Source organism: Crotalus tigris, unplaced genomic scaffold (assembly GCF_016545835.1).
Source record: "Crotalus tigris isolate CLP2741 ecotype Arizona unplaced genomic scaffold, ASM1654583v1 scf7180000019182.148810, whole genome shotgun sequence".
Taxonomy (NCBI): Eukaryota; Metazoa; Chordata; class Lepidosauria; order Squamata; family Viperidae; genus Crotalus; species Crotalus tigris.
In genome coordinates this window covers 1-14,724 of record NW_024097420.1, presented here as the reverse complement: position 1 = coordinate 14,724, position 14,724 = coordinate 1, and the positions used below count along the sequence as shown (strand labels likewise).

Genomic DNA, 14,724 nt, shown 5'->3' with positions numbered 1-14,724 from the left:
GTCCCTCCTCTACTTGACCCCTCCCCTTTCCTTCCTACGTGTTGGCCCGCCCACCTTCAGAGCCCCGCCCCCAAGCCCCTGCCTCATTGGCAGCACTCAAGCCCCGCCCACCCCTTTGCCCATCTTCTGTCCACCTTCCCTGCCCACCAATCTTTGGGGGGGGGGGCTGTCCTTGCACCTGCCTCTCACCTTCTGCTCATCTCAAAAAGTTCTTCTGCCTCACAATTTTCCTCTTTCTTTTCTCATTTGCCAGAGCATCTTTTAGGTCACCTGATACCTTCTTGCAGCTTCCACCCCATGAAGACTAGATAAGGTCTCTAGATATGGATTCATATGGTGGGGAACCTCCCATAACAGTCTCTTCTGGATGATGATGATGATATGCCATTAAGTCATGGTTGACTCCTGGCAACTGTATAGATTTTCTCCATGACATTCTGTCCTTAATCTGGTCTTCCAATGGTGTCTTCCTTACCGCTGCAAGATGCTGGTCATCCTCTGGTTTTTCCTTCCATCTTTCCCAGCATTAAAGCTTTTCAAGGGAGCTTGGTCTTTGCATAATGTGTCTAAAATAGGACAATGTGAGCCTGATCATTTGTGCCTTGACTGAGAACCTTGGGTTGACTTATTGAATGATCCGTTGATCCAAAATTCAGAGTCATCAATACTCTTTCTGTTGTATATCTTCAAATCCGACTTTTGCTTCCGAAGAGTGGGATACCATAACTTGTACAATTCTGATCTTTGTTAAGTGCAGTATAGAAAATCATCATTTGAATATCTTTTCCAAGACTTTCATGATTTCTCTACCAAGTGCTAGTCTGTGGCATATTTCTTTACTGTTGATAGTTGTGAACTGAAACATCAAATATTAGTATTCATCAATTGATGTCAAAGTGTTAAGCGTATTCTTAAATCCATGGCTGATTCCATATTGCGCCTATGATGACTCAATACTTGTAGTCCCTTGACTTACAATCACTGTGGAATCAGAATTTCCACTGTTGAGCAAGGCAGTTGTTAAGTGAGTCACGCCTCATTTTGTGATATTTTTGCCACAGTTATTAAGTGAATTGTGCAGTCATTAAGTAAATCCGCTTTCCCCAATTGACTTTGCTTGTCGGAACCTGACTGGGAAAGTTGTAAATGGCAATTATATGGCCCTAGGATTCTGCAATCATCATAAATACATGCCAGTTACCAATCACCCACATTTTTATCATGTGATTGTCCGGATGTTATGATGGTCACAAGACTGGTTGTGAGTCACTTTTTTCAGTGGAACATTGAACAATCACTAAACAAATGGTTGTAATCTGAGGATAATCTGTACCGCATTTGACTTATTCATTTAGCCAGCAGATGTCTTCAGATATGTTGTAACCACAATGTCTGGATTTCCCAGCTGATCGGAAACACTGCAAGCTGTAATTCCAACAAAACCTGCAGGCATCAATTGGGCAAGGCATCATTGCATCAGGATGTACTTGTCCTGCATATTATAAGCAGTACTGTTTTGTATTACTCATAAATTACTTAATGACCAATGTAGTGTATTGTGGGGGTCACCAACTTTTGGTCCATGGCCCACTACCGGGCCGTGGGCTGTTGGCCACTGGGCTGTGAGAGTGGCTGGCCAGTACATGTGCATGTGTGCGCTCATGCCCCCCACTTGCACTAGTGTTGTGGCGGTGTGTGGACGCTTGCAATGCCATTGAATGTTGGGCGGGCGCTAGCCTTGCCATGAGTGCACCCCCCACTCGCGCTAGCATTGCGACATCTTGCCAGTATCATTGTTGCAAGCACAACATCCCCACTCGCGCTAGTATCGCATGGGCACTAGCATCGCCCGAGCATCGCATGGGTGTTCATAGCCCCATTTGCATCGCACACGGAATCACGGCCCTGTTTGTGCACACACAGCCCCATTTGCATGTGCACATGCTCACACATGTAAGGGTACCTCCAGCCCAGGCCGCCAACCCAGAAAGGTTGGGGACCCCTGGGGTACGGTTCATCCAGAAATGACCCAGATGACCACTAAAATCTTTGGATGACCTTGGACTGATCACAGTCTTTTCAGCCTATTTTCCTTTACATGGTCGTTATTGAAGATTCTCTCCTTCCTCCCAAACTTAAGCTGAAAATTAGAATCAATATGTGTTTTGGAAAAGTACTGGAAAACCGGATGAAATAGGTGCAGTGGCGTATGAGCTAAGTCTTATCTTTTACAACTTACATGCTCAAAGGTCAAGAACTGTACATTCCATCATCATAAAGTCAGCATCAACAAAATCTTGTTGTTGCATCCTCCAGCGCTATTGATCAGTGGCAGGTATCTGGCAGAAGCCATAACATCACATGATGTCACGACACATCATAAATTGTATAATTTGCATTAATGTGCAGTCGCATAATGAAGTCCATGGCTATAAAAATAAAATAATTGCTCCTCCTTGCTCCCCTTGTCGATGCTTATGTGTTCACTGCCTCATACATTCACATGCAGTATATGTACACATGTACATCCTTACACAACTCAATATAAACAGCAGACAAAACTTGAGTTTCAGAAGATTTGATGCCTTCAAAATACTAGAATTTTGTCCCTTTTATAACTTCTGAGAAGGCTTGGTCATAGTTTGTGCTTCTCATTCCTATCAGCACTTTCAACTTGAGTGCCATCACTTCATCCAGATAGGATCCATCTCTTATCTTGAGAAACATGTTTTGGGTACTGTTTTCTAAGAACTATCCTTTGTTAAGTCTTCTGGTATTTTTCCATATACTGTATAAGCTGAAATCCTCCAAAACATGTTGTTTTAACTCTCTGGTCTACTTTGACTGGGTTTCATGTATTTGGTCAATACTTCAAGACAGGCCAGATCAGGAACTTGGCATCACAAGGAATCCAGAAAAGCTACTTTATTATTATAGAGTATCATAACAGAATCTTGAGAACCTGTCAGAATTTCTGTGTGCCTCATCTTATATCAAACAGAACCAAGTGGACGCTGTTTTGTGTTTCTTTCTCATGCTTTCCACTGTCCCAAAAATTACGTTGCTGTTTTATCTCCCTTAACATTTCTTCCCTTTTGCAGTCATCTCTTCATTCCTTTACACATTCTTACTATCACAAAAAATATATGGCAAAAGATATATATGAACAAGATAACTATAAATTAATATGGATGATAAACTTTATATGTTGGTAACATGATTGCACAGATCATCACTCCTAAGGGTCACATGGGCATTTTGGAAAAAAATATGTCAATTAATAGTCTTCCAGCTAAGTACCAACAACAACCACCTGCCGCCACCCAGGCTATTATAAATACTGGCATTGTGTACATAATAGCTGTAGTTGAAGATTCCTTACTGGACAGGGAGTTGGACTAGATCTCTAAGATCCCTTCCAATTCTGACATTTTATCATTCTAAATCCCTTCACATTTTGACAATACGGGGTTTTTATCCCCCACGCCTCATGAGAGAACCACCTGTACAATTGTACAAAAAACCTGTACAAAAGATCTGTGCATCTTTAAGGTTGTTTAATTTTCCTTCTCTCTCACTGTTCATTTCTCCCAATTGGAATAATCATTAGAACCTTCAAAGTTAAACTTCAAGAAAGTGGTGTGGCAATGGAGGTTGAGTCTAATGCTCATGGATGCCTCCAAATGAGCATTTGTCACATGTTTCATTATTAATCTTGTATGGATCAAATCCTGTCTCACTCGTCATGGGAAAACTCATGATGTCTGACCTATGGTTTATGTATAAGCATAGTCAGTTGTCAGGCATGGCTCAGAGTTATTTCCTTACCAGATTCCTCAATGTCTTTAACAATGACAGAGCTTCTAACATGCTGCCTTCAGTGGAAAAACTGGGACACATTCAAAGATATATCTGCCTTGAAAATAGCCCGTGTTGGACTGTACTGTATAGCACAAATATCAGCACAGGACACAGGACATTTTTTATTATGTCATAAACCAGTGGTGGTGGAGCCCTCTCTGTGGGCACATGTGCTGTCACCTCAGCCCCACCTCCCCCCATGGCTCCCTCCTTACCAGCAGCACTCCTGGAGGAGAGTCGCCCCCAAGTGCAGCCAAGGATGTGGCAGCCAGGCAGTGGGGACAAGACTCTGCCTTCGTGCCCCATCACCTGCAGTTGATGCTGTGGGGCACAGGTGGACAGTGTGGCCACCATGGTGCTGCTGGGCTGTGTGGGCAATCTGTGGCGGGCCATGGAGGCGGTGAGTGGCCCTGCGGGTGGGTACGGCGGGGGTGACAGGGCGGGCGGTGGGGCCGGGTTTTGGGCACTCAGTCTCTAAAAGGTTCACCATCATTGTCATAAACTGTTTATGATAATTGCTGTGTTAAACCGTTTTATAAAATTTGCCAGATTTCAGTTCCACAGGAGTTATGGGCCCAAGATTTTGGACCTAATAGGATAAACCCACCACCATCAGAATATCAGAAAGGCACACTGAACCTCAGGTCAAAACTCATGCCACAGAAACAGGAAACAACCTCAAAAGCCCAAGAAAGCATAAAAATCCACCACTCCCAGCAACATGTAGTCAGCTTTATCAGAGCCATCTTTCTGTCTGGCTCTGCTCTTCAATAAACTACAACCTTCTTTTTAAAGCAGTCTCCATTTTGTTTACTCCTGGCTTGGACTGGACCCTGATAATTTATTTATTTTTTAACAAACCAAAGGTGCTTTAGTGTAACTTGCTTAGCTAAAAATGTGCATTTACTACCATTGGAAATATAACATGTTAAACTGAAAGAAAACAAAAAGCAACAAATTCTTGGAAAACTAAATGTTTAATTGATTTCTCTCGAAGGAATATGATATATTAATGCAAACTTATTGTTCAGAAACCTGAAAACTAATCATTTAATAAGAGTTTTTCTTGTAGAACATTTCCCAAAGTGATGCTAATATTAACACAAAATCAGTAGGTGATACCTTTCGTATATGTCTATGTTTTTTGACCGAAGTTCCTTTTTGGGTATTTTGAAGAATTTTTAAAAATATAGAGAGATAATAAGGAAATAAAATCTTGTTTCTGTAAAAAAAAAAAAAAAAAAAAAGGACATTGCTTCCTAATGAAAACAGCAGTTGGCTGTAGCATCAGTTGGAATACATGGATCCCTTATGAAGCAAATGTGATGGTCTTCATTAGAGACCTAGCAGATATTCCTGCCAGGGATACTTATGTTCTAATTTGTGCTAGTCAAATATAACATTCCAAAGAGACCTGCTCTTGGACAGTTAAAGGGATCTTAGCAATGCATTGCTCTGGGTTCCCCTCCCATTAAAATACTGGAAGTAGCATTAGCAAAACGAAGCAATGAGCAGAAAGCAATATTGTTTGCATCATCTATAAACTTCGAGGAATAAGACGAGGAGACTGCATAGTAAAAGCCAAGTCTGCAAGTACTTCTGTGACCTTGAGTGCATTTGCTTTGATCTTATAAGTAAAGGCATTGGGCTTATTCTATAGGAAGGAAACTGGCCTCCATTTTCACAAAATAATTTCTCTTTCATTGTGCCGGGGATCAAGGATGCAATATTAAGAAGTTTAGAAATGAAATTAAAAGCCAGCATGATGCATCTCAACTAACTATTGTACCAATAAGATGCACTGTGCAAAAAAAAAAAAACAAACAAGAAATGCTATTAAATGAGTTCCTATAAACTGTACATTGCAGGTTCTGTATTCTGATCCCATAGTATTTTGCAGAAAATAATCCAACAAAAAGGACGGTTTCACTCGATACCCTATCAGAAGAGATGCTCTAACCGTGCTTGGCTTTCAGCTGGCTTAAGAAAGCACAACTAAGGGTCCGTAACAGCTATTATGGACACTTCTTAAACATGCGGGTGGAACCTGCAGTTGCCTCTTTGCCTGGCCTTTCAGCGCACAGAAGCTGGATGTGTTGATGTGCATTCAGAAAAGGTTTGTCTCTCTGAAGAAAGCCCAGCTTCTGCATTGCTTCATCCCGTGTAGATCTTTGAGCATTGGACCAAAGTCTCACAGCGTCCTTTGCTGGTTTTTTGGCAGGAGCAGAGTTGTCGAGGTGGTGCAGGAAATGCAAACGGAGTTCCTGAACGTTGACTCCTGACTTCAGTATGGTGTCAAACTTCTTTAAGTGGGTGGGGTGAGAGTTGGCTGATCTAGGAGGAAGTTTAGCTCGAGGACAATGAAGATCAGACCTTCTCCGAGTGATTTCATCAGACTCCTCTGAATGGGACTTGATCATTTTACTTTTAGAAACTGCTGGGCAGGGACCAGGTTTCAGCGGGGTGTCCTCCTCAAATTTACTTTGTTGCTGCATGCTACAGATGACATTATGCTGGCATTGGTCCCGAGAACCTGTACATACAATTGACATGAGGTCAGGTTATTAGAAGTACAAAAAAAAAAGGAGGCTATAGGAAACAGACAGAGGGATGTTTTTAAATTATTCTATCTAGTCATGGAAGATCACTCATATGTTATAGGGCAACTGGGGTGGCTGCCATGTAGCTCTTCTGACATGACGTTCGTCAGTAAACATATGCAGCACTGGGGCAAAAAGCAGGTGATGCTGATTGGAAATATGTAGCTACTGATTTTGTTTATATGTACATAGAGAGGACTACAAATAGCCCTTGACTTACAACACAATTGAGTCTGCTGTTTTGGTCGTAAGTTGTGAACAAGACCAAATGACCATGCCTGATTTTGCAACCTTTTTTTTTTTTGCAGCAGCAGCAGTTGTTAAATGAACATCAGTCGTTAAGCCAAGCCATTCTTAGCTATGGAGCATTTTTCCCATAAACTGAAAAACATCAGATTCTGCGTAAAAAAAAGTCATAAATCACAGTCACTTGGTTTTAGGATGCTCTAAATGGCTATAAATGTGTGCCAATGGCCAACTGTCCAAAATGTGGTTGTGTGACCATGGTGGAAGGCCTGGATGTTAGAACTTTGAATCCAGATCGCAAGTGGCTTTTTTCAAGATCTGTCATAATGTTGAATGATCACTAAGTGACTACTCGTAAGTCAAGGAATACTTATACACGTGCACACAACCTGCAAGAATGAATGAATGAATGAAAAGTGACAACTACAATCTAAATGCTGGGAAAATCTGCCACAGAATGACAAGAATAACACTGGCATGGAAAGGCAGTATGCTATCTCTTTGCTTTTATTGGATAAAAGTTAGAAAAGCAGGAGTGTAGTTATGTTGATTGAAACAAAGTTGGCCAAATCATATTTGGGGAAAGATCAAGTTTGACATTCAAAGGCCTACTCCATCAGCCAATTGGTTAAATGATAGTGCCCAGGGATCCATGTAAACAAACTACTACATAATTTTACCTAGAGATCCTTCCATTTTCTCATGACTCCACTCATCGTCTTCTAAGATTTCCTTATCCAAGTTGTTGATTGTCTGAATCAAGAATTCCAAACATTCTTTCTCCTCTGGATTCAGTCCATCCTCTTTTGAAAACTCTTCAGGATTAAGTCCCGGGATCAACTAATGACAGAATTAGAAGATTTAATATAATAAGCCTTCTCAAAGGTCACCTCACTTTCCTGGCTGGTTGCAAGATGATGTATTTAAGGAAATATAGTTGTTGGGGAGTACTAATATTGGAACAGAATTTAAGCATTAGGACAACTATTCCCATCATAGTGCACCTTAGTAATATTTGTTGGACTAAATATCTCATTGATGCATAGCACAAAATGATGCAAGCCACAGACCCATACTTCTGAAGAGCACAGGTTGAAACAGACTAAGGAAAAAGTTGGAAAGTGTTGGCTGGATGATGATTGATGATATAGCATTACCTATAAGATACTTCACCCCTAATAACAAGCCCAGGTCTGCTCCATGTTCCCACTGTTGAAACTCTTTTGAAAAAGTTTTGAAAGTGATCTGCAATTCTTCTCAACACAGTTAATCTTGAGATGTTGAGATCCCTTGTGAGGCTATTAGTTTTATCTCTATGTCAGAAGTCAAAATCCTATATTTTCTTACTTTAAAAACTTCCCTTTTTTCTATTTCTTACTTTTATCTTTTCAGTTTTTCACACACACAAACATACAAACATACACACTTGCCCAATGGAAAAACATTTTGCTTCCATGTTGTATCACCTGTACAATTCTGATCTTCTAGATCAGGGCTTTTCAACCTTTTCACCCATTGTACCACTTTTAAGATATGGCAATATCCGAGTACCACTAGTCGCCTAGCAAGGTGTCAAAAACTTGATGATCCAAAAAAAAGAAAAGAAAAAAAGTGATAAAATACAGGTAGTCCTCGACTTACAACAGTTCGCTTAGTAACTGTTCGAAGTTACAATGGCACTGAAAAAATTGCCCCCCAGCCACAGTGGAGCAAGACACCTGCCTGCCCGCCTGGCAGCGCTCTTCCTCCTGTCTGAGGTTTTCATTGTTATGAGCATTTCTGTTGAAAATTGGCAGTGGGGGTGGGGTGGGGGATGTTTGGTTTTTATTCCCTCTGCATGCTGGGTGGTTGCAGCAGGTTTTGGTCACTTCACATGACCCTGGGACATTGTGACCATCATAAATATGAATCAGTTGCCAAGTATCTGAATGTAAATCACAAGACCCTGGAGATGCTGCAACATTCCAGATGATCAGTGCTTCTGGGCTCAGCAGAAGTGCCAGGATCAGCACCGAGCTCCAGCTGGAGCCTGGTTCTGGCACTTCCGCTGAGCCCTGACAACCCTGCAGGGCTTGACACCAGCCATCTCTCGCTCAGGCTTGTGCGGTGCTGCCACCGGTTCAGCTCATTCCCCTCCCCCACTACCACTTTTCTAGGATGGTCGCGTACCACCTGCCAGGGCCAATGTACCACAGGTGGTACCCGTACCACTGGTTGAAAAGCCCTGTTCTAGATATAGCTATAGTCCAGCATCTGAGTGTTTTTCCCAAGGGCTTCATGGCTATTCTACCAAACACTGGTCTACCAAGCATATGTCTTGACTTGATGTAATGGGAAGAAGGAATAACCTTGAGGAACAAGAGGAAGAGCTGCTACAAAGATAGAAGTCAGATAAAAGAAATTTGAGTCCAGAACAGGACTGTAATTTGAGAAAGCTTCTCAGATAAGACCATTCTAATTCTCATGAAGATAAAGGAAGGAGATGCATTCAGACTTGCAAGATTCTGTTATTACAGTCATAAAAAAATAGTCTGCATGACATGGGCTGAGAATTACTGGTTAATTCCTTGCTTAATAGTTGATCCTAAATGGCAGAAGCTATTCGCCACTTGAATGTCTTCATTGTCAATTCAAAGACTGGTTGATATACCTGTTGTCATTTGTCTGGTCTTCTTTCAGACTTTATGCCCTATCTGTGTGGGCTTGGACATGTACAACATAAATACTGTGGACTAGCAAACACAACTTCCAATTCATTGTGCAAGGGTAGGACAGTGAACTGTGTCAGGAATGTACATGACAAATTACCCGGCTATTAGACTGCACAACAGAGAATATGAAATAGGATCCCAGAAAACACTCCCTACTTCAAGCAGTGCTGTAATAATTATAATTAAAATAATTATATCCTAATAATTATAATAATGGAGAGTTGGCTTTTATATAACTAGACACCAATATGACTACTTAGTGATTTCTTCCCTCATAGGAGAACTCTGGCAAACCTCTTTTGTGTCAACATAGCATTCCCCAATGGATTGATTAACTGCTTTTTAAAAAAATAAATAGCCATCACTTTGCTGCATTCTGCATCTACAGATAGACTATGAAAAAGATTAGATACCTGCACTTATTTATAAAAATAACAAAAATCAGGATGTAAATTAAATAAAATATATATGGCAGCTTTCTGTCTGCTTCCTTCTAAATACTTAAGTATTGCAGTTCCTAGAATTCTTCACCTGGCAGCCTCAATGCATTTGGAAGTTGCCAATTTGGTGTAGTGGTGAAGGCACCAGGCTAGAAACCAGGAGACCATAAGTTCTAGTTCTACTTTATGCAAAAACCAGTTGGGTGGCTTGGGGCTAATTCTCTCTCATCCTTCGGAAAAAAGCTAAAGGCAAGCCACTTCTTAAAATCTTGGTACATAAACTGCAGGGACTTGTCCAAGCAGTTACCAGGAATTAATGCTGACTCAAAAGGCACAGATAGACACACACACACAAAAGGTGACCATTTAGTTAGCTAAGCACAACTATCCCATGGAACTGCTTGTTTGATTACAGATAATCACATCCGTAATGATTGACCAACGACTTTGCAGCATCCTCAGTCTTCATCTGATATGATTAAAGGCCTCACAAGTCTGTTTTATTCCTCGTTAGACTATTAAGCTAGATGTGATTGGATCTCCAATTGGCAAGGATCTTTCCAGAAGTATCCAGACAATTCTTTTAGCAGACGATGCTAGGAAATAAAGGTGAGGCTTTTTGCATACAGAGGCAGAGGCTCTGTATGCAAAAAGTCCTCTTGTCCTCTTGTCCTAAAATCTGTTGTAGTTACGAAATTATAGGCAGCCCTCAACTTACAGCCATTTGTTTAGCGACCGATTGAAGTTACAATGGCAGTGTAAAAATACATCACAACCATTACAACATCCCCATGGATGTGTAATTAAAATTTGTGCGCATAGCAGCCGGCCTATTTTTACAATGGTTACAGGATCCTGGATTCATGTGATTCCCATTTGGAACCTTTCCAGCAGGGTTTCCCATGAGCAAAATTAATGAGGGATGTTGGATTTGCTTATTGACCATGCATTCACTAACTAAACCAGGGGTAGGCAACCTTGGCTCTTTTATGACTCGTGGACTTCAACTCCCAGAATTCCTGGCTTAGGAATTCTGGGAGTTGAAGTCCACGAGTCATAAAAGAGCCAAGGTTGCCTACCCCTGAACTAAAGAATGGCAATGATTCACTTAATAACCATGGCAAAAAAGGTAATAAAACTGGGCATGATTCACTTATCAACAGTCTTGCATAGCAACAAAATTATGCCCCTCCCCATTGTGGCTGTAAGTCGAGGATTACCAGTAACACATTTCTAGGCTAAGTTTCAGGACAAAAACTCAGCAAAGGCTGCTTAAGTTTCGCAAGGTCGGAGTGACTTAGATAACAGGCTTGTGATAGTAGGGTGTTGAGATATGTACCATCTAAGGCTTCTGTAATGGCAGGTGATTATAAAAATCAAGATGGTAGCTGCAACCATGTCATCAAGGCCCTGTCACTATTTTTTTTTACATGGACTCCCTCCCATGGATACCCACAGATTGTCCCTTCCCCCCTGTGGGAAGAATCCAGAGAAAGAAATATTTTGGGAAACATTAAAAAGGCAGAATATATTTATCCAAAGGAATAATGGAGAAGATCTTAAAGGCAGAAAAGCAAGCCCAGTTTTCTTAATAACCCCAAGCAGAAACTACCAGGGGTAGGCAACCTTGGCTCTATGACTCATGGACTTCAACTCCCAGAATTCCTGAGCCAGCCATACTGAGGGGAAAGGCAGAGGCTTCCAAGCTGAGCCATGCTGGCTCAGGAATTCTGGGAGTTGAAGTCCACGAGTCATAAAAGAGCCAAGGTTGCCTACCCCTGGACTAGGCAGAGGCCAGCTTTTAGAAATGCAAATTCAATAATCCATTCAAGAAGGTTGAGGCCAGGAAGCTAGAAGCTATGAGATTAGGAAGACAAAGATCTCTAAAATCTGCATGCAAACTCTAAAAGACATGACCTTTGGGTCATAATAAGATTAACCCATCAATACCAAAAGGGCACACTCAGACTCAGGTCAAAGTGCATGACACAGGAAATACAAAGCCTCAAACAGGAACAGGAAACAATCTCAAGAGCCCCAGAAGGTATAAAAACCCATCATTCCCAATAACATGTGGTCGGCTTTCCCAGAGCCATGCTTCTGTCTGGCTTTGCTCTTCAATAAACTCCAACCTTCTTTCTAAAGCAGTCTCCATCAACACCCCCATAATATTGGATATTATTACTATCCAAACAATAGTGATTAGTCCTCATGAAACAGTATTTTGCAAAGGAGAAGGGAAGTTGCCTATACCTGCGATGTTTCTTCATTTGGCGTTTGCTCCATTCTATAGTGGTTATTTCTTGCTTTCTCAGCAGACTCCATTTCCAATCCTTACAAAAACAGCTTCATTAAATCTATAGGTTACAGGATAAAAGCTGAAAAGTTGAATTGTACAAAAGCAGGACTCTGTGTGAATAAAAGTCCAGCAACCCTCTTCCATATTCTTGACAGCAAAACCAGATGCACTGGAACTCTCCAAGAGTCACCAGTTGCCTCAAGAAAGAATTTGCCTTGAGGGGGGGGAGGGGAGGGGGGGAGGGAAGAATGAGAGGGAGGAGGGGGTAAAGGAGAGGAAAAAGGGAAGAAAGGGAAAGAAAAGGAGAAGAAAAAAAGGAAGGGAAAGGGAGGAAAGGGAAAGGGGGATAAAAGAAGGGAAAGGAAAAGAAGAAAAGAGGAAAAGGAGGACAAAAGGAAAAGAGTGGAAATGAAAAGAAAAAGGGAAGAAAGGGAAAGGAAAGTAAAAGAAAAAGAGGAAATGAAAGGAAAAAGGGAGGAAAGGGAAGGGAAAGGAAAGGGAGAAGAAAGGAGGAAAGGAAAGGAAAAAGGAAGACCAGGCAAGGCACTGGCCCCCTTGAGGACTGAGAACAAGCAAGCATCTGCCCTCAGTGATTCAACAGTTTGAACTATCTCTTCCCTAGCAGCAGGCAAATTAGCAAAGATATAAATAACCCAGCACATCTGAATGGTACCTGGCTGGGAAGGTCAGAGAAGATGAGCAAGATCAAATCCCAGTTCGGTTCTTTCAGAGAGAAAAAAAACTCTTGATTCTGTGAATAAAAAAAGGCAATGCTCATTATGCAAAGCTATCGAAAATGGATGAGAACGGTAAAAAAAAAGGAGGCTGAGAGACTGGGAAGAAAACAGAGGTAAGCCATCAAGAAATTTGGCAGCTTTTCACATAAATGATAATTTGACCCTGGTGAAGAGAGGAATTCTGGGAGATGAAGTACACAGGCTTTAAAAGTTGCCAAAGTTGAGAAATACCAATAGCAGTAGCACGTAAACTTATATACCACTTCGTAGTGCTTTACAGCCCTCTCTAAGCTGTTTACACAGCCAGCATATTGCCCCAAACAATCCGGATCCTCATTTTACCGACTTTGGAAGGATGGAAGGCTGAGTCAATCTTGAGCCAGGATCCAACCCCTGGCAGTCAGCAGAATTAGCCTGCAATACTGCATTCTAACCACTGCACTACCGTGGCTCTGCCCTAGATTCTCTGTTCTTGAGAATGGAGATAAGGAGGAAATGGGTCATCACCCGTGTTTTGTGTGCTGTCTTTAAAAGAAATGAGTGATTTATGGGACAGGGCATTCCTTTTTTGGATTATAAACAACTTGCAAATAGGGATCATTTCCTTGTAGCATTCAGATTATGTCAACAAACCAAAATCCTTCTGGATATTCAACTCTTGCTCTTAAAAAAACAAAGGTTTCATCTCTTCAAGCTTTGTTGCCAGCCTGAGGATCCAATACTCCCAAAGAGAAGAGCAACAAAGATGATTAGGGGACTGGAGGCTAAAGCATATAAGGAACGGTTGCTGGAATTGGGTATGTCTAGTTTAACAAAGAGAAGGACAAGGGGGGACATTATAGCAGTGTTCCAATATCTCAGGGGCTGCCACAAAGAAGAGGGAATCAAGCTATTTTCCAAAGCACCGGAAGGCAGGACAAGAAGCAAGGGGTGGAAACTAAGCAAGGAGAGAAGCAACCTAGAACTAAGGAGAAACTTCTTGACAGTTAGAACAATTAACCAGTGGAACAACCTACCTCCAGAAGTGGTGAATGCTCCAACACTGGAAGTTTTTAAGAAGAAACTGGACAGCCATTTGTCTGAAAATGGTATAGGGTTTCCTGCCTGAGCAGGGGGTTGGATTAGATCTCCAAGGTCCCTTCCAACTTTATTATTATTATTATTATTATTGATCATCGCACAGTCAGCCAGATGTTCAGACTGGATTTGGCATTTTGTTTACCTATCGAGTCCTTACCCAGGACCTGGGATAGGCAGATGTGGATGTTTGATGGTATTACAGGTATCGTCACAGGATGGAAGCAGTTCCTAGTAAGGCCGCCTTTTGCAATTGACTAATAGCGAATTTGTCAATGCCAATGGTGTTCAAATGGTGCTCCAGTTGTTTTGGGATTGCACCCAAGAAGCCTATTACTATTGGTACTACCCTTGCTTGCTTTTGCCACAGTCTTTCTATTTCTATTTGTAGGTCTTTGTATTTTGTTATCTTCTCCAGTTCTTTCTCTTCTATTCTGCTGTCTCCATGCACTGCCACATCCACTATCCAGACTTTTTTGTCTTTCTTATCGACAATTGTTAAGTCTGGGGTGTTATGTTGCAGGTGCTTGTCTGTTTGAATTCTGAAGTCCCAGAGCAGTTTAATTTTATCATTTTCTATAACTTTCTCTATTTTATGATCCCACCAGTTTTTGCTTACAGGCAAATGATATTTTTTGCTTATTATTATTATTATTATGAAGAAGGAGAAGGAGAAGGAGAAGAAGAAGAAGAAGAAGAAGAAGAAGAAGAAGAAGAAGAAGGAAGAGGAGGAGGAGGAGGAGGAGGAGAGTA

General features: G+C 41.4%; 1 protein-coding gene across 2 annotated transcripts; it reads right to left on the bottom strand.

The window, feature by feature from the left end:
* Window positions 1-5,091: 5,091 nt before the first annotated feature.
* Window positions 5,092-13,153, bottom strand: LOC120315899. Of its 2 annotated transcripts, none has more exons than XM_039360923.1 (4): window positions 12,831-13,153; window positions 12,112-12,215; window positions 7,388-7,547; window positions 5,092-6,394 (listed from the first exon to the last, which is right to left on the bottom strand). In XM_039360923.1, the coding sequence occupies exons 2-4, from the start codon at window positions 12,181-12,183 to the stop codon at window positions 5,877-5,879; spliced, it is 750 nt and encodes a 249-aa protein (XP_039216857.1). In that variant the 5' UTR covers window positions 12,184-12,215; window positions 12,831-13,153; the 3' UTR covers window positions 5,092-5,876. The 2 variants fall into 2 exon arrangements, with proteins under 2 accessions (XP_039216857.1, XP_039216858.1); XM_039360924.1 differs by having other exon boundaries at window positions 12,112-12,191.
* Between the last annotated feature and the right edge of the window lie 1,571 nt (window positions 13,154-14,724).

Excerpts from the sequence above, each read along its gene's own strand:
- LOC120315899 (XM_039360923.1), bottom strand. The coding sequence starts at position 12,183 with ATGGAGTCTGCTGAGAAAGCAAGAAATAACCACTATAGAATGGAGCAA. Across the intron at positions 7,548-12,111 it reads CAAATGAAGAAACATCGCAG|TTGATCCCGGGACTTAATCC; the intron begins GTATAGGCAACT and ends TTCTGTCATTAG. Across the intron at positions 6,395-7,387 it reads GAAAATGGAAGGATCTCTAG|GTTCTCGGGACCAATGCCAG; the intron begins GTAAAATTATGT and ends TTGTATGTACAG.